The following is a 20,713-nucleotide window of genomic DNA, read 5'->3' as shown; positions in this document are numbered from 1 at the left end:
ACACTTTATGATTTAAAATTATTTGAAAGCCATATGTTTTCCTCTTCTACATATCAAACACACAGAATATGATACTTACTGAGAAAGGAAGTGATGCCTTTAAAACAAAAACCTGCTATTTTTCAGACTAAATAAAAATATTGAAACATCCTACTCTTTGAGAAATATGATTTTCTCTACATTATTTCTGTGAACATGTTGCTTAAACTTCTATGCTTCACTTTGATTTCATTATTAAAAAATTTAAGATCTTTCCTCATTTCCCAAGGGAAAGAAATATTTTTCAAAAATTCTCTTTGAAGGAATGCCTTGGTTGCAGAGATTGCTACTTCCTTAGCAGATTATCTGGACACCCAATTTTTGGCTGTGAAGATGTATACAGTGATAATTTAAAATATTGCCTGATTTTATATTTTAAAATTAGCATAAAATGGCTTTATATATATTCATTTAAAGAATCAAAATATTTTGGCCAATATTCTCCTTTTTTGTTGGAATAAAGTGCGATATTTCTGATTAAGTCCTTTCTTTATGATAATTGGTTAAGAGCTTTGGGGTTCAGTGGTTCCCAGCATCTCCAAGCTTCTGGGCACCACTACAATCCCCTGGTCCAGACACAGGTGCCTAAGGATCCTGTGACATATATATACACACACATATGTATGTATGTATGTATGTATGTGTGTATATATATATGTATATATATACACACACACACACACACACTATATGTGTGTGTATATATACACACACACATATATACACCCACACACACATGTGTATGTACATCAATCTTGCAACATAGCTATTATAATCTGTAATTACTTGAAAACAGCAATGTAGCACAGAGAAATTAAATTACCCAAAGTCAAAGCTGTGTTGTTAGCACTTGTTCCAGCACTTTCTTAGAGAAAAATGTTGCTTATTAAACATTGTTTATTACCCCTCATATATGTCAGTTTTATTATTGACTTACCAGTGATATATGCCACAGATATTCTTCCTATGTTTTTTTGTCTGCTGTTTATTTGTGTTGGAAGTTTTTTATTTTTCAGTCACATTCATTTTGTTTTTTTTTTTGAAACAGAGTCTTACTCTGTCACCAGGTGCCAGGCTGGAGTGCAATGGCACGATCTCGGCTCACCGCAACCTCCACCTCCTGGGTTCAGGCAATTCTCCTGCCTCAGCCTCCAGAGTAGCTGGGACTACAGGTGTGCACCACCACGCCCAGCTGATTTTTGTATTTTTAGTAGAGACAGGGTTTCACCATGTTGGCCGAGATGGTTTCAATCTCTTGACCTCGTGATCTGCCCTCCTCGGCCTCCCAAAGTGCTGGGAATACAGTTGTGAGCCACCATTCCCAGACAGTCACATCCATTTTTATCCACATTTTGTTTCTGCCTTTATAAAGCATGTAGTCTTTATTTCAAGAATATTTACCTTGATATAAATTGTTATAAAGTGTTATTTTTTTACATGTAATATTTTATGTATTAAAATTTATTTTGACTAATGAAATAAGACTACAATATTCTCCCGAAAGCTTAGCCTCTTATATCAATATGAGGTACAAAAAAATTCTACTTATTTCTGCTGATTATACATGCTACTCTAACAAATTATTACATGTAATTTTGCCTCATTACTGAAACTTGTATTTTGTCATGTTGCCAATAACACATGCTTTTAATTATGCTAGCTTCACTTTAGAATGCCTCAAAATAAAAGTTTCTTCTTCGCATTCTTATTGGAATTTCATTAAATTTATATCTTAATTAAGAGTAAATGACATCTTTAGAATAGTTGCATTTTTAAGTCCTAAAATGTGATTATTCAAATCAAGATCTTCTGCAAAAGTCTCTAGTTTCTTTATATAGATGTTGCATATGTCTTCAAAATTGTTCCCAGACATTTGATAAATTACTTTTTACTGTAACTAGTTTACTCGATGTCTTTCAAATCACAAAGATTTTTATTATATATTTTTTTAATTGTAGAAATTACATATAACCATAGTTTTAAAAATATTTCTTGGCGACTGGGTGTGGTGACACATGCCTGTAATCCCAGCACTTTGGGAGGCCCAGGTGGGTGGATCATGAGGTCAGGAATTCAAGACCAGTATGGCCAACACAACATGGTGAAATACTGTTTCTACTAAAAATACAAAAATTAGCCAGGCATGTTGGTGGGTGCCTGTAGTCCCAGCTATTCAGGAAGCTGAGGAAGAAGAATTGCTCGAACCTGGGAGACGGAGGTTGTAGTGAGCTGAGATCATGCCACTGAATTCCAGCCTGGGTGACAGAGCGAGACTCCATCTAAAAAAAAAAAAAATTCCTTGACAAAATGCAAATTATTTTAGCAGGCATATTTCCTCTTGGCTTTAAGAAAATTCAGATAAAATTGACTTTCTGTGGATTTGCAATATAAAATATCTATCTTAACCACTCGTTTTTCATGTCGTGTTAAATCATGAGTACTATAGAAACAATATATTTCACTATTAAATTTCTTGTCTTGAAGCAAATAAAACTGAACCTAAGTTAATAATTTTTACTGTCATTATAATCAACAAGTTAACTTAAGTCTGTGTCATAAAAAAACAAGATTTTATAGTAGCTTCCTACCTGCATGCCTGGCAGAATTCTCACCATCTAGTCATTCTTCTAATCTATCCTCTCATAATCAGTCATTTTAAAGCATACTTCTATGTTTGCCAAACTCCTGTAGACTAAATTTGGTGGATCAACATCAAGTGCTGCAATAATATCTGGGATTACAAGCATGCACCAACATGCCCAGCTAATTTTGTATTTTCAGTAGAGATGGTGTTTCGCCCTGTTGGCCAGCCTGGTTTCAAACTAGACTCAAGGATCTGCTCACCTCAGCCTCACAATGTGCTGGGATTAAAGGCTTGAGACACCACACCTAGTCCCATAATCTAAAGAACAAAATCTGGCCTTCTTCAATACGGTGTTTGAGGATGTCTGCACTGTCACTCTAATGTACTTAGGGTTCTCACTAATAAACACTGTGAGCATTTCACAATGTGTCATCAAGCTGCCATGAGTAATGGCACTGGGAATGTGTACTGTAATTTTGGGATATGTTCAGATAAACCTTTTCATACAATCGGCCGGGCGCGGCGGCTCAAGCCTGTAATCCCAGCACTTTGGGAGGCCGAGACGGGTGGATCACGAGGTCGAGAGATCGAGACCATCCTGGTCAACATAGTGAAACCCTGTCTCTACTAAAAATACAAAAAATTAGCTGGGCACGGTGGTGCGTGCCTGTAATCCCAGCTACTCGGGAGGCTGAGGCAGGAGAATCTCCTGAACCCAGGAAGCAGAGGTTGCAGTGAGTCGAGATCGCACCATTGCACTCCAGCCTGGGTAACAAGAGCGAAACTCCGTCTCAAAAAAAAAAAACCTTTTCATACAATCACACACACACACAAACACAGACATACATATACACACACAGATGTATACATGTTAAAGAAATTTATATATACAAATTATATAATTAGAAAACAGTTGATTAAACTATTAAGTAAATTTTTATACAAATGAATATATGGTTGCTTATTTAAAGTGACACACAGTTATCTGACTGTATGTAGGAAAGATTAATCTTTAAGAATTTATCGGCCGGGCGCGGTGGCTCAAGCCTGTAATCCCAGCACTTTGGGAGGCCGAGGCGGGTGGATCACGAGGTCAACAGATAGAGACCATCCTGGTCAACATGGTGAAACCCCGTCTCTACTAAAGATACAAAAAATTAGCTGGGCACGGTGGCGCGTGCCTGTAATCCCAGCTACTCGGGAGGCTGAGGCAGGAGAACTGCCTGAACCCAGGAGGTGGAGGTTGCGGTGAGCTGAGATCGCGCCATTGTACTCCAGCCTGGGTAACAAGAGCGAAACTCCATCTCAAAAAAAAAAAAGAAAGAACTTATCACTCCTACAAACTTGTTTGCTTTCTGTACTCTCTATATTCTTTGTGTAGTTCTAAAACTTTGGTTATTGCTTTACCTGTAAACTTAGCATGAAATATCAATATTCTACTAAATGTTACCTTCCTAATAGTTTCACAATTATTTTTTTTTTAATTTTTAATTATTTTTTATTTCTTTGAGAAGGAGTTTCACTCTCTAGCCCAGGCTGGAGTGCAGTGGCGTGATCTCGGCTCACTGCAACCTACCCTGCCAAGTTTAGCAATTCTCATGCCTCAGTCTCCTGAGTATCTGGGATTAGAAGCAGGCACCAACATGCCCAGCTAATTTTGTATTTTCAGTAGAGATGGTATTTCACCCTGTTGGCCAGCCTGGTCTCAAACTCCTGGACTCAAGATCTGCCCACCTCAGCCTCCCAATATGCTGGGATTAAAGGCTTGAGACACCATACCTAGCCCCCAATCACTTTTAAACCCTGAAATGTGATTATTGATTATGCAATTAAACCCAAAAATATTGATTTTAAGTCCAACAAAACTATACCCTCCCTAAAGAACAAAAACTGACCCTTTTATTTGACAGAATACATTAGAATCCACAAAAAGGAGCTGCAATAAATAATTATTTACTTTCATCAAATATAATTAAAACAGCAAAATTGAGTGAATGCCTACTTCAATTTCTAAGTTTATTGTTACCAAGCATAGATAAATTCACTGGTAAATTTTTACCAAAGATTTAAAGAGAAAAGAACACCAATTTAATAAAAACCCTTTCAGAAAATAGAGAAGGTATGAATACTTCCACGCCATTTGATGAAAACAGTGTTACATGAGCAAACAAGAAAAAAACCACAGTCAACTATTTCTCCCAAACATAGATGCAGTACTGTAATACATTTTAACAAACGTAGCAAATATGATTCAAGTAATATATTAAAAGACAATATAACATAATGAAATGGATTTTATAACAGGACTGCTGGGTTGCTTTAATATTCAAAAGTAAAACTATATTATATGTGCAGAAGAAAGGAAACAAAACACATAATGATCCCAGTTGATCCAGAAAATCACATATGGCCAAATTCGGCATTGTTTATGCTAAAAAGCTCTCTGCAAGCTAGTAGTAGAGAGGAAATTCCTAATCTGATACAGAGAATGATTTAAAAAAAAAAAAACCTACCAATAACTTACTTACAGCTGAAAAACTAATTTTAGTTTTCTCTATGATTTTGCAGAAGGCAGGGATTTCTACCATCGCCTCTTCTAATCAACAATGGAAAAATCTAAACAATTTACTAGATGGGAAAATGAATCAAACACATGCACATTGGAAAAGAAAACTAAAAGCTGTCTTTATTCTCAGACAACTTGATTGTGTACATAGAAAGTCCTAATAATCCCACCATAAAGACACCAGAAATAAAGTTTAATGAAGTCAGAGAATACGAGAGGTATCTATAAAAAATAATCAGCTAAAATGTATGTGAAAATGCAAAAAAAAAAAAGTTCAAATTTGCAAAAGCACAAATCTAAAGAATTTATACTCTCCAATTTCAAGATTTACTTCAAGGCTATGGCCTTATGGTTTTCACTATTGAGTAATAAATATAAACATAAATATACTTAAAAGTAGGACAAACGAAGAATTGAAAAAGGATGATATTAATTTAGCAAATAATGTTGTAGTGGCAGATTCTACATTGGACCTCAATACTCCTCCTGGTCCCTTGGATACACACCTTTGTATAATTCTCTATCCATGACTATGGCTAGGACCATTTACTTATTTGTTAACTTGTTTAGAGATGGGGTCTCACTCTGACACCCAGGCTGGTGTCCAGGGGCACAATCATCACACACTGCAGCCTCCAACTCCGACTCCTGAGCTCCATATTCTCCCACCTCAGCATCCTGAACAGCAGCTGGTACTACAGGCAAGCCCACAACTCACAGCTAGAGACTTTTATTATGGAAAACAAAACGACTTGTTATTAATTTACTTTTTAACACAGGTGAAGGAATTTCACTGATGTAGATGTAATTCAGGTTCTAAATTGGTTTACTTTGAAGTTAGGAAACGGGATTATCTTGAGGAGATGGGGCAACCCGGGTGAGCCTTTGAAAGACTGGACCATTCCTTCATGAAGAGATCTAATTTGGAAAGCCTGCAGCAGGGACCCTAGAGCCAGACCAAGAGCAGTGCTCAGCTGTCAGCCAGCAAAAAAGTGAGGGCTTCAGTTCCACAATTCTAAGGAGCTAAATTCTGCCAACAACCCGAATGAGAATGGAAGACGACTTTTTCTTCAGTGTCGCCTCTAGTTGGGGATGTGGCCAGCTCATACCTTGAGTTTACTCTTATGAGACCCTCAGCAGAAGACAAAGCTAAACCATGCTGAACTTCTGGCCCACAGAAACTGTGAGATAATAAATATGTGTTGTTTTAAGCCACTAAGTATGTGGTAATTTGTTACACAATAATCAAAAGCTAATGATAAAAATAAATAAAATAAATACATAAACCGATAGTGTGCATAATTCATAATAGAACAATGTAAAAAATACTTTTAAAAAGTCAGAAACAGAGACATAACTTTTTCCCAACACTTTGCTGGAGCTCCTATCCAGTATGGTGGATCAAGGGAAAAAAATCAATAAAACTAAGACTTTAAAAGGAATAATTTTGTCTTTTTTTGCAATATAATTGTATACATGAAAACCCAAGAAAATCTGCAAATGTACAATACTACTACAAAGTTCAGCAGAGTTGCTTGATTTATACAAGCAAGAAGCAGTTGTAAAGTGGAATATGTTAAAACATAATGTTTAAAATCACAGCCAAGTCTATCATTTGCCTAGGGATGTATCTATGTCACCTTTACGTAGAAAAAAAAAGATATTAATTTATTAACAGGCATTAAAGAAGATCCCTCAAAGTGAAAAGATGGCACAGTATTATATAAATATCCATTCTTTCCAAATCAGTGTAAAACTTCATTGAAATTCTTGAAAAATTACTAATAGGCTTTTTTGGTTGTTGTTGAACTTGACAAAATAAATCTATGTGAAAAAGCATGAGAGCAAATATATCCAAAAAGTTTATGAAGAAAAAAGTGTGCATACTGTCTTATCAGATTTCAAAACATCTCATGACTATTATGAAAAATAACACAATATTATTAAAACAGATATAATAAATGGGCTAAACAGAACATGGGGAACTTAGAAATAAACACATGCTTTTATGAAAACTTGGTATATTACAAACATGTCATTGCAGACAAATGGGCATGAGTACACAATTTAATAATTGAGACAATTGTTTATCCACATGGAAAATAAATGTCCTCCTCCTCCATACACAAGGATTAATTGTATTAATGATGTAAATGCAAAAAAAAACAGTTTTTCAAATACTTACATAGGAGAATATCTTTATGACTTTAGGGGAAGAAAGGACTTTTAAAAGCTTGGCATAAAACATTATTAAGGAAACCATGAATTATAGAACCAAACACAGCTTCTGTGAATCAAGACACCATAATAGTCACAGACGAAAAGACGAAAATTGAAATACATGCAATTTCCAAGTGATTAATAGCCCAAATAAAACAATGAGTAAGAAATACCCACACAACACAAGGAAGAGATACAAGAAAAAAAGTAATGTAAAAGGAACTGTCCATGGTGGAAAAATATAAATAGAAACCTACTTCTTCAGGATATCATGGCTTCCTCATAAACAACTTTCAGTATCTTCCATATAACTTATATAATGTGGAAACTTGTATCACGAATTAGGAAGAACTACAAAGAACAGTTTGCATAGCTGAATTCGATGTAAACTATCATTCTGAGGGAAGCTGTTCTCTTTCCGGGTCCACACGGGTCGTAGTTTTAAGAGCAAGAACTTCCCAGAGCCATGCCCCCCTCCCATCTCTCTCCATCCAGGAGATTTAATGGTTTATATTTGAATTTTATGGTCTAGGGAAGAAACTAAGAGTCAGTCACTCCAGCGGAAGTTCTGAGGAACTCCTTTCATTGGCCTGGGGTCTTGGAGAAGGCGGGGTTCCTCCCAGGTTAGAAGCCCCCTTCTTCCACACCCCTTCGGCCTCCATGTTTGGGTCCCTCCCAGGAACACCCCCTTGGTGGAAGCCGTCTTTCCCTCTCCTGGATTTCCCCTCTGGAGTCCCCTTCCACACTCTCTCGTGGAAGCCTGTCTTCCCCCCTAAACTCCATCTCTCTATTCCCTTCCACTCAGTGTGGAAGCTGCTTTCCTGTCCTGGGTTCCATCTTTCTGGATTCTCTCACTCGGTGTGAGAGTCAGCTGTGTCTCTCTCTACCTAAATAAAATCCCTTTATCCAACACTTCCTAAGTCCGACATTTACTGCGCCCTGGTCTCCTCTCATTCTTAAGAGGGCAGGAGACCAAGCACCTGGAGAAACGTCCTCTCAGGGAAACCAAGGGCACCCTGAACCCCTAAACCCCAATATTACATTTGGCGAGCCAGCCAGAAGAGGGGTACACAAAAAAGGGGTACGGCCAGAAGAGGGGTACAGCCAGAGAAAGAAAGTTAAAATCGTGAGTAAAACCGGCCCCATTGTCCTGTCTCTTTAAAAATCTCCTGAAGGCGCAGCCGGGCAGGGCTGAGGGGAACCTGAGCACGCGCCTCAGAGGCCCGACCCAACCAAAGTTAAAAGCGCAGTTTTTTACCTCCAAGCTCTCTCTCAGCGTTCCTCTCCTTCTCTATCCTTCGGATATTATCTCTGGGACCAAAAGCTGCCGAAGCCTGTGGGGTGGAAAGGGCGAGCACTCCCCAGTCTCTGCTCATTGCTGGCGAGGAACAGCCCAGCCCCGGGGGCAGAACCGCGCATGCGCAGAGTCTGGTCAGAGAAAAACAACGGGGAGGGGCAGGTTCAGCTGAAGTCTGCAGGGGGCCGAGCGCCACGGCCTGAGGCACGGTTCTGTCAGGCCTCCCAGGTGTTATCCAGCCTCTCCCGGGCCTTCTCCAGCCTCCCGGGCGTTCTGCAGGCCTCTCCCGGGCGTTCTGCAGCCTCTCCCGGGCGTTCTGCAGCCTCTCCCGGGCGTTCTGCAGCCTCTCCCGGGCGTTCTCCAGCCTCTCCCGGGCGTTCTCCAGGCCTCTCCCCGGCGTTCTGCAGCCTCTCCCGGGCCTTCTCCAGCCTCTCCTGCGTTCTCCCGTCCCAGGCAGCAGGGTAAGAAGCGCTTCCCCAGGACGTTGGCCTGTTGGCCGCGGGTCCCTGTGTGGGCAGCGGCTCACCTGGTTCTGGCGGGGTCACCCTGGCAAGGGAAGGTGGGTTAGGGGAGAGGAGGCCCGGTCCTGAGGGTCCTTAAGGACATTTTCCTACAAGGGAAGGTGGGTTAGGGGAGAGGAGACCCGGTCCTGAGGGTCCTTAAGGACATTTTCCTACAAGGGAAGGTGGGTTAGGGGAGAGGAGGCCCGGGTCCTGAGGGTCCTTAAGGACATTTTCCTACAAGGGAAGACGGGTTAGGGGAGAGGAGACCCGGGTCCTGAGGGTCCTTAAGGGCATTTTCCTACAAGGGAAGGTGGGTTAGGGGAGAGGAGACCCGGGTCCTGAGGGTCCTTAAGGGCACTGCAAGGGAAGACGGGTTAGGGGAGAGGAGGCCCGGGTCCTGAGGGTCCTTAAGGACATTTTCCTACAAGGGAAGGTGGGTTAGGGGAGAGGAGGCCCGGGTCCTGAGGGTCCTTAAGGACATTTTCCTACAAGGGAAGGTGGGTTAGGGGAGAGGAGACCCGGGTCCTGAGGGTCCTTAAGAACATTTTCCTACAAGGGAAGGTGGGTTAGGGGAGACGAGGCCCGGGTCCTGAGGGTCCTTAAGAACATTTTCCTACAAGGGAAGGTGGGTTAGGGGAGAGGAGGCCGGGTCCTGAGGGTCCTTAAGGACATTTTCCTACAAGGGAAGACGGGTTAGGGGAGAGGAGGCCCGGGTCCTGAGGGTCCTTAAGGGCATTTTCCTACAAGGGAAGATGGGTTAGGGGAGAGGAGGCCTGGTCCTGAGGGTCCTTAAGGGCATTTTCCTGCAAGGGAAGGTGGGTTAGGGGAGAGGAGGCCCGGGTCCTGAGGGTCCTTAAGGGCACTTTCCTACAAGGGAAGGTGGGTTAGGGGAGAGGAGGCCCCGGTCCTGAGGGTCCTTAAGGGCATTTTCCTGCAAGAGAAGGTGGGTTAGGGGAGAGGAGGCCCGGGTCCTGAGGGTCCTTAAGGACATTTTCCTACAAGGGAAGGTGGGTTAGGGGAGAGGAGGCCCGGGTCCTGAGGGTCCTTAAGGACATTTTCCTACAAGGGAAGGTGGGTTAGGGGAGAGGAGACCCGGGTCCTGAGGGTCCTTAAGGGCATTTTCCTACAAGGGAAGGTGGGTTAGGGGAGAGGAGGCCCCGGTCCTGAGGGTCCTTAAGGACATTTTCCTACAAGGGAAGGTGGGTTAGGGGAGAGGAGGCCGGGTCCTGAGGGTCCTTAAGGACATTTTCCTACAAGGGAAGACGGGTTAGGGGAGAGGAGGCCCGGGTCCTGAGGGTCCTTAAGGGCATTTTCCTACAAGGGAAGATGGGTTAGGGGAGAGGAGGCCTGGTCCTGAGGGTCCTTAAGGGCATTTTCCTGCAAGGGAAGGTGGGTTAGGGGAGAGGAGGCCCGGGTCCTGAGGGTCCTTAAGGGCACTTTCCTACAAGGGAAGGTGGGTTAGGGGAGAGGAGGCCCCGGTCCTGAGGGTCCTTAAGGGCATTTTCCTGCAAGAGAAGGTGGGTTAGGGGAGAGGAGGCCCGGGTCCTGAGGGTCCTTAAGGACATTTTCCTACAAGGGAAGGTGGGTTAGGGGAGAGGAGGCCCGGGTCCTGAGGGTCCTTAAGGACATTTTCCTACAAGGGAAGGTGGGTTAGGGGAGAGGAGACCCGGGTCCTGAGGGTCCTTAAGGGCATTTTCCTACAAGGGAAGGTGGGTTAGGGGAGAGGAGGCCCGGGTCCTGAGGGTCCTTAAGAGCATTTTCCTACAAGGGAAGGTGGGTTAGGGGAGAGGAGGCCCGGGTCCTGAGGGTCCTTAAGGACATTTTCCTACAAGGGAAGGTGGGTTAGGGGAGAGGAGGCCCGGGTCCTGAGGGTCCTTAAGGACATTTTCCTACAAGGGAAGGTGGGTTAGGGGAGAGGAGGCCGGGTCCTGAGGGTCCTTAAGGGCATTTTCCTACAAGGGAAGGTGGGTTAGGGGAGAGGAGGCCCGGGTCCTGAGGGTCCTTAAGGGCATTTTCCTACAAGGGAAGGTGGGTTAGGGGAGACGAGGCCCGGGTCCTGAGGGTCCTTAAGGGCATTTTCCTACAAGGGAAGACGGGTTAGGGGAGAGGAGACCCGGGTCCTGAGGGTCCTTAAGGACATTTTCCTGCAAGAGAAGGTGGGTTAGGGGAGAGGAGACCCGGGTCCTGAGGGTCCTTAAGGACATTTTCCTACAAGGGAAGGTGGGTTAGGGGAGAGGAGGCCCCGGTCCTGAGGGTCCTTAAGGACATTTTCCTACAAGGGAAGGTGGGTTAGGGGAGAGGAGGCCGGGTCCTGAGGGTCCTTAAGGACATTTTCCTACAAGGGAAGACGGGTTAGGGGAGAGGAGGCCCGGGTCCTGAGGGTCCTTAAGGGCATTTTCCTACAAGGGAAGATGGGTTAGGGGAGAGGAGGCCTGGTCCTGAGGGTCCTTAAGGGCATTTTCCTGCAAGGGAAGGTGGGTTAGGGGAGAGGAGGCCCGGGTCCTGAGGGTCCTTAAGGGCACTTTCCTACAAGGGAAGGTGGGTTAGGGGAGAGGAGGCCCCGGTCCTGAGGGTCCTTAAGGGCATTTTCCTGCAAGAGAAGGTGGGTTAGGGGAGAGGAGGCCCGGGTCCTGAGGGTCCTTAAGGACATTTTCCTACAAGGGAAGGTGGGTTAGGGGAGAGGAGGCCCGGGTCCTGAGGGTCCTTAAGGACATTTTCCTACAAGGGAAGGTGGGTTAGGGGAGAGGAGACCCGGGTCCTGAGGGTCCTTAAGGGCATTTTCCTACAAGGGAAGGTGGGTTAGGGGAGAGGAGGCCCGGGTCCTGAGGGTCCTTAAGAGCATTTTCCTACAAGGGAAGGTGGGTTAGGGGAGAGGAGGCCCGGGTCCTGAGGGTCCTTAAGGACATTTTCCTACAAGGGAAGGTGGGTTAGGGGAGAGGAGGCCCGGGTCCTGAGGGTCCTTAAGGACATTTTCCTACAAGGGAAGGTGGGTTAGGGGAGAGGAGGCCGGGTCCTGAGGGTCCTTAAGGGCATTTTCCTACAAGGGAAGGTGGGTTAGGGGAGAGGAGGCCCGGGTCCTGAGGGTCCTTAAGGGCATTTTCCTACAAGGGAAGGTGGGTTAGGGGAGACGAGGCCCGGGTCCTGAGGGTCCTTAAGGGCATTTTCCTACAAGGGAAGACGGGTTAGGGGAGAGGAGACCCGGGTCCTGAGGGTCCTTAAGGACATTTTCCTGCAAGAGAAGGTGGGTTAGGGGAGAGGAGACCCGGGTCCTGAGGGTCCTTAAGGACATTTTCCTGCAAGGGAAGGTGGGTTAGGGGAGGGGAGGCCCGGGTCCTGAGGGTCCTTAAGGGCATTTTCCTACAAGGGAAGGTGGGTTAGGGGAGAGGAGACCCGGGTCCTGAGGGTCCTTAAGGGCATTTTCCTACAAGGGAAGGTGGGTTAGGGGAGAGGAGGCCCCGGTCCTGAGGGTCCTTAAGGGCATTTTCCTACAAGGGAAGACGGGTTAGGGGAGAGGAGGCCCGGGTCCTGAGGGTCCTTAAGGGCACTGCAAGGGAAGACGGGTTAGGGGAGAGGAGGCCCGGGTCCTGAGGGTCCTTAAGGGCATTTTCCTACAAGGGAAGGTGGGTTAGGGGAGAGGAGGCCCCGGTCCTGAGGGTCCTTAAGGGCATTTTCCTACAAGGGAAGGTGGGTTAGGGGAGAGGAGGCCGGGTCCTGAGGGTCCTTAAGGGCATTTTCCTACAAGGGAAGGTGGGTTAGGGGAGAGGAGGCCGGGTCCTGAGGGTCCTTAAGGACATTTTCCTACAAGGGAAGACGGGTTAGGGGAGAGGAGACCCGGGTCCTGAGGGTCCTTAAGGGCATTTTCCTACAAGGGAAGGTGGGTTAGGGGAGAGGAGACCCGGGTCCTGAGGGTCCTTAAGGACATTTTCCTACAAGGGAAGGTGGGTTAGGGGAGAGGAGGCCGGGTCCTGAGGGTCCTTAAGGGCATTTTCCTACAAGGGAAGGTGGGTTAGGGGAGAGGAGGCCGGGTCCTGAGGGTCCTTAAGGACATTTTCCTACAAGGGAAGACGGGTTAGGGGAGAGGAGACCCGGGTCCTGAGGGTCCTTAAGGACATTTTCCTACAAGGGAAGGTGGGTTAGGGGAGAGGAGGCCCGGGTCCTGAGGGTCCTTAAGGACATTTTCCTACAAGGGAAGACGGGTTAGGGGAGAGGAGACCCGGGTCCTGAGGGTCCTTAAGGGCATTTTCCTACAAGGGAAGGTGGGTTAGGGGAGAGGAGACCCGGGTCCTGAGGGTCCTTAAGGGCATTTTCCTACAAGGGAAGGTGGGTTAGGGGAGGGGAGGCCCGGGTCCTGAGGGTCCTTAAGGGCATTTTCCTACAAGGGAAGGGGGGTTAGGGGAGAGGAGGCCCCGGTCCTGAGGGTCCTTAAGGGCATTTTCCTACAAGGGAAGACGGGTTAGGGGAGAGGAGGCCCGGGTCCTGAGGGTCCTTAAGGGCATTTTCCTACAAGGGAAGATGGGTTAGGGGAGAGGAGACCCGGGTCCTGAGGGTCCTTAAGGGCATTTTCCTACAAGGGAAGGTGGGTTAGGGGAGAGGAGGCCCGGGTCCTGAGGGTCCTTAAGGGCATTTTCCTACAAGGGAAGACGGGTTAGGGGAGAGGAGGCCCGGGTCCTGAGGGTCCTTAAGGACATTTTCCTACAAGGGAAGGTGGGTTAGGGGAGAGGAGGCCGGGGTCCTGAGGGTCCTTAAGGACATTTTCCTGCAAGGGAAGACGGGTTAGGGGAGAGGAGGCCCGGGTCCTGAGGGTCCTTAAGGGCATTTTCCTACAAGGGAAGGTGGGTTAGGGGAGAGGAGACCCGGGTCCTGAGGGTCCTTAAGGGCACTTACCTACAAGGGAAGACGGGTTAGGGGAGAGGAGGCCGGGTCCTGAGGGTCCTTAAGGGCACTTTCCTACAAGGGAAGACGGGTTAGGGGAGAGGAGGCCCGGGTCCTGAGGGTCCTTAAGGGCACTTACCTACAAGGGAAGACGGGTTAGGGGAGAGGAGGCCGGGTCCTGAGGGTCCTTAAGGGCACTTTCCTACAAGGGAAGGTGGGTTAGGGGAGAGGAGGCCGGAGTCCTGAGGGTCCTTAAGGGCACTTTCCTACAAGGGAAGACGGGTTAGGGGAGAGGAGGCCCGGGTCCTGAGGGTATTGTTCTGTCCTCAGCCACATGGCCGGCCTTCTTTAAAGTGTGTGCTCTAATGGCCCCTTCCTAGAAGTTTACCCTTCTGTGGCGGTTTTATAAATCGGCCCATGTGAATTGGGCTTTGGCTGGGGAACATTGGTACCCAGCTCCTGAGCCTCACTGGCCTGGTTCAAGGACCCCTTGGCAGGAACCACTCAACCCAAGCGTCCCTTCATGCCTGTATAGTGGTCCCTGGAGGTCATGCAGATGGTGAGCCTGGGTCCTATCATGCTGGTAGGTCCCAACTAAAACCCAGTACGCAGACAGCCCTCTAATAAAGTAAATCACGCATACTGGGCACACAAAATGCCGGGTTCTGACTGAAAAACGTTTCATTTCAGTGCCTGTTTTACCTAAGAAACGCCTTAGGTTGAAGCGGCTGTAATTTCTTTTACTGGGAATGCTGGCATTCTTTGTATTCAATTTCAGATGAGTGCCAGTCTTCCCAAGCTCCAGTCCCCATTAAGGTGTATACTGGAAAATTAAAACCAATTTAACACACAGTCTTTAAAAAAAAACAACGCTCATTTTTCACGGCCAGACAGCGTGGCCGAATTACCCCCTGCTAAGTGGAAAACCTAACCCCCAAAGAGCAGAAAAAATACCCCAACATCTTTCCTTAAGCAATTGGGGAAGGCCTTAAAACAGTTCACCTCCTTGTCGCCAGACTCCATTAAGGGTCGGTTAATACTAAAGAACAAGTTTATTACTCAATCAGCAACAAGTATCAGGTGAGAGCTCCAGAAACTGGCGGAAACTGGCCTCAAGGCCAGAACAGAGCCTAAAATCATTACTAAATAGGCAACCTTGGTGTTTTATAATAGAAACCAGGAGAAACAGGCTAAAAAGAACAGTCATCAAAGAAAGGCTGCTGCCCTAGTCATGGCTTTTAGGCAAGCAGACCCCAGGGGTTCAAATAAGGAAAAGGCTCGGGTTAGCCGCCAGTCTGGCAAAGCTTGTTACCAGTGCGGTCTAAAGGGACATTTTACAAGAAACTGTCATCAAAGGAATAAACCACCAGCTTGTCCATGCCCGCTGTGCCAAGGGAATCACTGGAAAGCACACTCCCCGGTTTTCAGGGCCTGAGGTGTCTGACCAAATGACCCAATGGCAGAACTAAGGGTGTCTGAAGCCACTGCCAGCACGGGCCGTCACCCTCACAGAGCCGCAGGTGAAGCTGACCATAGAGGTCCAGGAAGCCAGTGTTCTCCTCAGCACTGCATGGCCTTCTGGGTATTTCTCTCCTGCCCTAAAGACTTGGTGCTTGTTAATTCTCTCCCCTTAAACTCTCCCTGTGTAGGCCCACCCTAGGAGGACCAGTTCAGTACTCTGTCTGCCCCAGTGGCAGTTAAGGTGGTAAAAATTAACTCATGGATTCATCAGCCTTGGCTAAAGCCTTGACCACCTCCTTAAGAAAGTCATAAACCCTCCACTCCGCAGCCTGAAGTTCCAAAAGACAACCCTTCCTTATCCCTGTGAGCCATTAAAAAATCTACACCTACTTTTCCAACAAGATCCTCAGGGAAGTTACCACTCATAAGTCTAATTTATATCCTGGCATTGATAGGACTATAACCCTCAACTTTGCTATCTCTCAGACTCCAATTACCCTTTTCATAGTGGGAATAGAACCTGCCTCTTTCTATGAAAAAAATGCTGCTGTTTTGTAAACCAGTTAAGTGTTGTTTTAAAGATAGAACTCAGGAATCAAACACAGGGCTAAAACCTTCAAGGAGCAGTATTGTGAAGCTTGTTTAGCAACTGACTGTCCTGGCTCTATTCTTTCCCAGTCTCCTTTATAACCATTTTATGTTTGTTGGCCTCTGGGCCTCTCATCTTTAACCACCTTGTCACATTTACTTCTTCTGGAACAATAAGGTCACAGATATTCCTGCTGCTAAAACCTCAGATGTCCTTTGCTCATAAGCTCTGTTGTAAACCTCTAAATCAACCTGTACCCCTGAAAAGCTCCCCTCTGGAGGAAACCTCAAATTCAGGGCTCCTTGTATGCGCCATTTCAGCAGGAAGCAGTTAAAAAACAATGGACATCAGTAATTCCAACAGAAGTTGGGCTTTCCTGTTGTTGGGGGCTGGGAAGGTGTTCTGTTTCCAGGTCCACGGGGGGAGGTAGTTTTAAGGGCAAGAACTTCCCAGCACCATGCCCCCCTCCCATCTCTCTCCATCCAGGAGATTTAATGGTTTATGTTTAAATTTCATGGGCTCAGGAAGAATCTAAGAGTCAGTCACTCCAGTGGAAGTTATAAGGAACTCCTTTCATTGGCCAGGGGTCTTGGAGAAGGTGGGGCTTCCTCGCAGGTTAGAAGCCCCCTTGTTCCACACCCCTTTGGACTCCGTGTTTGGGTCTCCTTCCAGGAACATTCCCTTCATGGAAGCCATCTTTCTCTCTCCTGGATTTCCCCTCTGGAGTCCCCCTTCCACACTCTCTCGTGGAAACCTGTCTTCCCTCCTAAACTCCAACTCTCTATTCCCTTCCTCTCAGTGTGGAAGCTGCTTTCCTCTCCTGGATTCCATCTTTCTGGATTCTCTCACTTAGTGTGAGAGACGCTTTCATTCTCTTTTTTCCCCCTCTGGAAACCTGCTCCCTCAGTGTGAGAGTAGCTTTTCTCTCACTCAGTGTAAAAGTTAGCGTTTCTTTCTTTCTCCTCCTTTTTCTCTCTACCTAAATAAAATTCCTTTCTACAACACTTCTTAAGTCCAGCATTTACTGCGCCCTGCACCCTGTGCCCTGGTCCCCTCTCATTCTTAAGAGAGCAGGAGATCAAGCACCTGGAGAAACATCCTCTCAGAGAAGCCAAGGGTACCCTGAACCCCTAAACCCCAATATTACAATTGCACACCACTGGTTGTGCAAGGAATTTTATCTTGTAACCAAAACTCTTGCTGATAGAGTTTTCCAGAGAAAAAGAAAATTTCCCAACATTTCCACCCTGAGTTACTTGTCTAGTCTGATTAGGGCCATCTAGACAGGGCTGGTGTAGTATCTCATTGTGGTTTTGCTTTGCATTTATCTGATGAAGAGTAACATGTAAGATTTCTTATATACTTCTTGTTTATTTGTATGTTGTCTTTGGAAAATATTAAGATCCTTTGCCTATTTTTTATTGAGTTATTTGTGTTGGCGGGGTTACTATTGTGTTTTAGGAGTTGCTTATATATTTTGAAGATTAACCTCTTACCAGCTTTTCTGTTTGCAAATACTTTTTCCCATTCCATAGGTTGTGTTTTCATTGCCGTGCAGAAACTTTAGTTTGAAGTGCCTTCATTTGTTTATTTTTTATTTCGTTGACTGTGATATTGGTGTTGTATCTGACATTGCAAAAACCAATGTCATAAACCTTTCCCCCACGTTTTTTAAGAGTTTCATGTTTTAGATCTTACATCTTTAATTCATACTGAGTTTATTATTTGTAGTTGTGTCCAATTTTATCCTTTTGCATTTGTCTATTTTTTCCAACATCTTTTGTTCAGGAGACAATCTTTTCTCTATTGTGTATTCTTGACACATTTTTCAAAGATCAGTTGACTATATATGAATGGATTTATTTCTGGGCTCTCTATTCTGTTTTGTCTATATATCTGTCTTTATATTAGTATCAAACGGTTTTGATTGCTTAGGATTGTAGTATATTTTTAAATCAGGAAGTGTGGTGCCTCTAGCTTTGTTCTTTGTCAAGATTGATTTGCTTATTGGCAGTGTTTTGTGTTTTTATGTGAATGCTGTAATTGTTTTTCCAAATTCTCTAAAAAATGTCATTGGGTCTCTGATAAGGGTCAATATTTAGATTGCTTTGGTAGTATTTGTACTTTAACAATATTATCTTCCACATTTGTGAACATGAGATATCTTTCCATTTCTTTGTGCCTTGTTTTATTTCTTTCATTGGAGTTTTTTAGTTTTCAGTAAGCAAGTCTTTAACTTCCTGAATAGAGTTTATTACTAAATATTTTATTTTTTTCTTGATAGTGTAAATGGAATAGTTTTCTTAAAATGTTTTTCAAATAATTTATTGTTAGTATAAGAAAACAGATTTTTTAAGGTTTTAAGAGTCTATTTATTAAATCTAATATATCAAGATATTTTATATATTTAGCCCAATATGTCAAAAATGTTACTATTTCAGCAGGTAGTCAGTACAAAATAACTACTAATGATATGTTTTACATTCTTTTTCCTATTAACTTTAAAATAAATGTTATTGTGTATATTTAAAGTATACAACATCATGTTTGATACATATATAGACAGTTATCATATTGAAGCAAATTACCATGTTTATCATCTCACATAGTTACCCATTTTTGTTGTTGTTGAAGAACAGCTAAATATATACATTTATTAAAAAATACATACAATTAACTATAGTCCTTTTATTGTATGTTAAATCTAATGTATACAATGATATATATATACACATATATAATGTATATCTAAGCCATATTTATTCTACTTTCTGCTACTTTGTATTCTTCGAATTACATCTTCTCATATCCTTCCCAACCTTACTCATAGTACCCACTGTCTTAGTCTTCATATTTTTATATTTGAATTTTTTATTTTTGATGTTCCACAAACTAGTGAGGTCATGCAATGTTTTTCTTTCTGTGTCTGTCTGGCTTATTTCACTTAGTATAATATAATTTAGGTTTATCCATGTGCTAAATGACAGGATCTCCACATTTTAAATGCTGAATAATAATTCGTATATGTATACATGTCATAGTTTCTTTATCCATTCATCTGTCAGTGGACACTTAAGTTGTTTCCATATGTTGGCTATTGACAATAATACAGGAATGCTGATATCTTTAAAAGGTGATTATTTCATTTGCCTTTGGTATAGACACAACAGAGGGATTGCTGATTCATATGGTTAGTTATATTTTAACTTTTGTCAGGAAACTCTATACTGTTTTACATACTGGCTGTACCAACCTACATTCTCACCAACAGTGTACAAGTGTTCTCTTCTCTCTCATCTTTTTTCCCAACTGGCATGAGGTAATCAGTTTATAATGGTTTTGACATGCATTTTTTTAATAATTAGTGATATTGAGCATATTTTCATATACTTGTCAGCCATTTTTGTCTTCTGTGCATAAAAGTTTATTCAGGTCCTGTGACTTTTTTAGATTGCATTATGTTTTCATGCTTTTGAGTTGTGTGAGTTACTTACAAATTTTTAATATTAAGCATTAATAAGATATATGATTTACAGATAATTTTCTAAATCCTTAGGTTGCCTTTTTGCCTAGAAAAGAAGATTGACTTAAGCAATACTTCACAAATATCACATGAAAAGCTTAGGTTCCAAAAATCAAAATAAATAAATGGGACTACATCAAACTAAATAGCTTCTGTACAGCAGATGCAATGAGTTTTTATATGTTGATTTTGTATTCTGCATCTTTACTAATTTTATTAGTTCTAATAAGTTTTTAAATAAAAATTTAACAATGTGTTGTTACTGCTCAGAATATCTGTATGCATCAAATGATCTCTGTTATAATTAGGGTTAAAATATTAAACACATGGTCCAATTAGCATAAATCATTGTTTATGTCTCAATTAAAAAGTCATTGTTTTCTAAAGACAACATATTTTGCCTTTCTAAATTATTAAAATCACTCAATAGCATTATTGTAATTAATATTAAAAATTATCTTACTCTACCTTCTCAAAGTATTCCTTTGAAATATACCTGAAAATTAACCAACTTCTATGTGTCTGTGTGTCTCTGTGTGTGTGTCTATATATCTGTGTGTGTGTGTTTGTATGTGTGTCTGTGTCTCTGTGTATGTGTGTAAGAGCTTACAATTATTCATGTCAACCCATCTGTGTTTCAAACTTTATGTTGAACTCATTTGCCTCATTTTCCAATCACCTATTGATCTTAGATCTTCTTCCCTATTTATTGCAAGTAGATATAAAAACTTACTATTAATACTATCTCTGTTTTCTATTTCATTACTTATATTTGTGTTTCTCCTGGGAAACAGAAGCCTATGAATTGGTGATGAGCTAGATTTATAATCAACAAAATTTTAAAGGTCATCACACAATCAGATCAACTGAAAAATAATGTGAAAAGTCCATGTGATAAATAAAAAGTTTCATTAAAAAATAAAGGTCAAAGCTCTTTGAATGTAAGGTCCAATAAGGTATTTTTATTTTCTCTCCATATGAACAGGGTTTATGATAGTAGAGAATGTTTAATAAAGAGGATGATAATAAGCATGACTGAAATGTCAAATAATCTCGTGT

The 20,713-nt window shown here is 43.3% G+C and overlaps 2 protein-coding genes across 4 annotated transcripts in view; one reads left to right on the top strand and one right to left on the bottom strand.

The window, feature by feature from the left end:
- Nucleotides 1-8,839, bottom strand: part of LOC118149217 (uncharacterized) — a 468,469-nt gene extending 459,630 nt beyond the window's left edge. Inside the window, exon 1 of one of the 2 annotated variants that reach the window (XR_013529253.1) lies at nucleotides 8,668-8,839. The gene's annotated coding sequence lies outside the window, so the exon portion shown is untranslated. The remainder of the gene's footprint in view (nucleotides 1-8,667) is intronic. The other variant, XR_013529252.1, reaches the window with a different exon arrangement.
- The window catches only part of LOC118149120 (uncharacterized), a 353,134-nt gene continuing 341,073 nt past the window's right edge, over nucleotides 8,653-20,713 (top strand). For both annotated transcript variants that reach the window (XR_008477856.2, XM_078355346.1), the window contains exon 1: nucleotides 8,653-9,167. Coding sequence is in view for 1 of the 2 variants with exons in the window: in XM_078355346.1 (XP_078211472.1) it covers nucleotides 8,827-9,167 (341 nt within the window). In the remaining variant the exon portion in view is untranslated. The remainder of the gene's footprint in view (nucleotides 9,168-20,713) is intronic.

Source organism: Callithrix jacchus, chromosome 18 (assembly GCF_049354715.1).
Source record: "Callithrix jacchus isolate 240 chromosome 18, calJac240_pri, whole genome shotgun sequence".
Lineage (NCBI taxonomy): Eukaryota > Metazoa > Chordata > Mammalia > Primates > Cebidae > Callithrix > Callithrix jacchus.
Note: the sequence above shows the minus strand (reverse complement) of the source record. Positions and strands in the feature narration are given on the sequence as shown.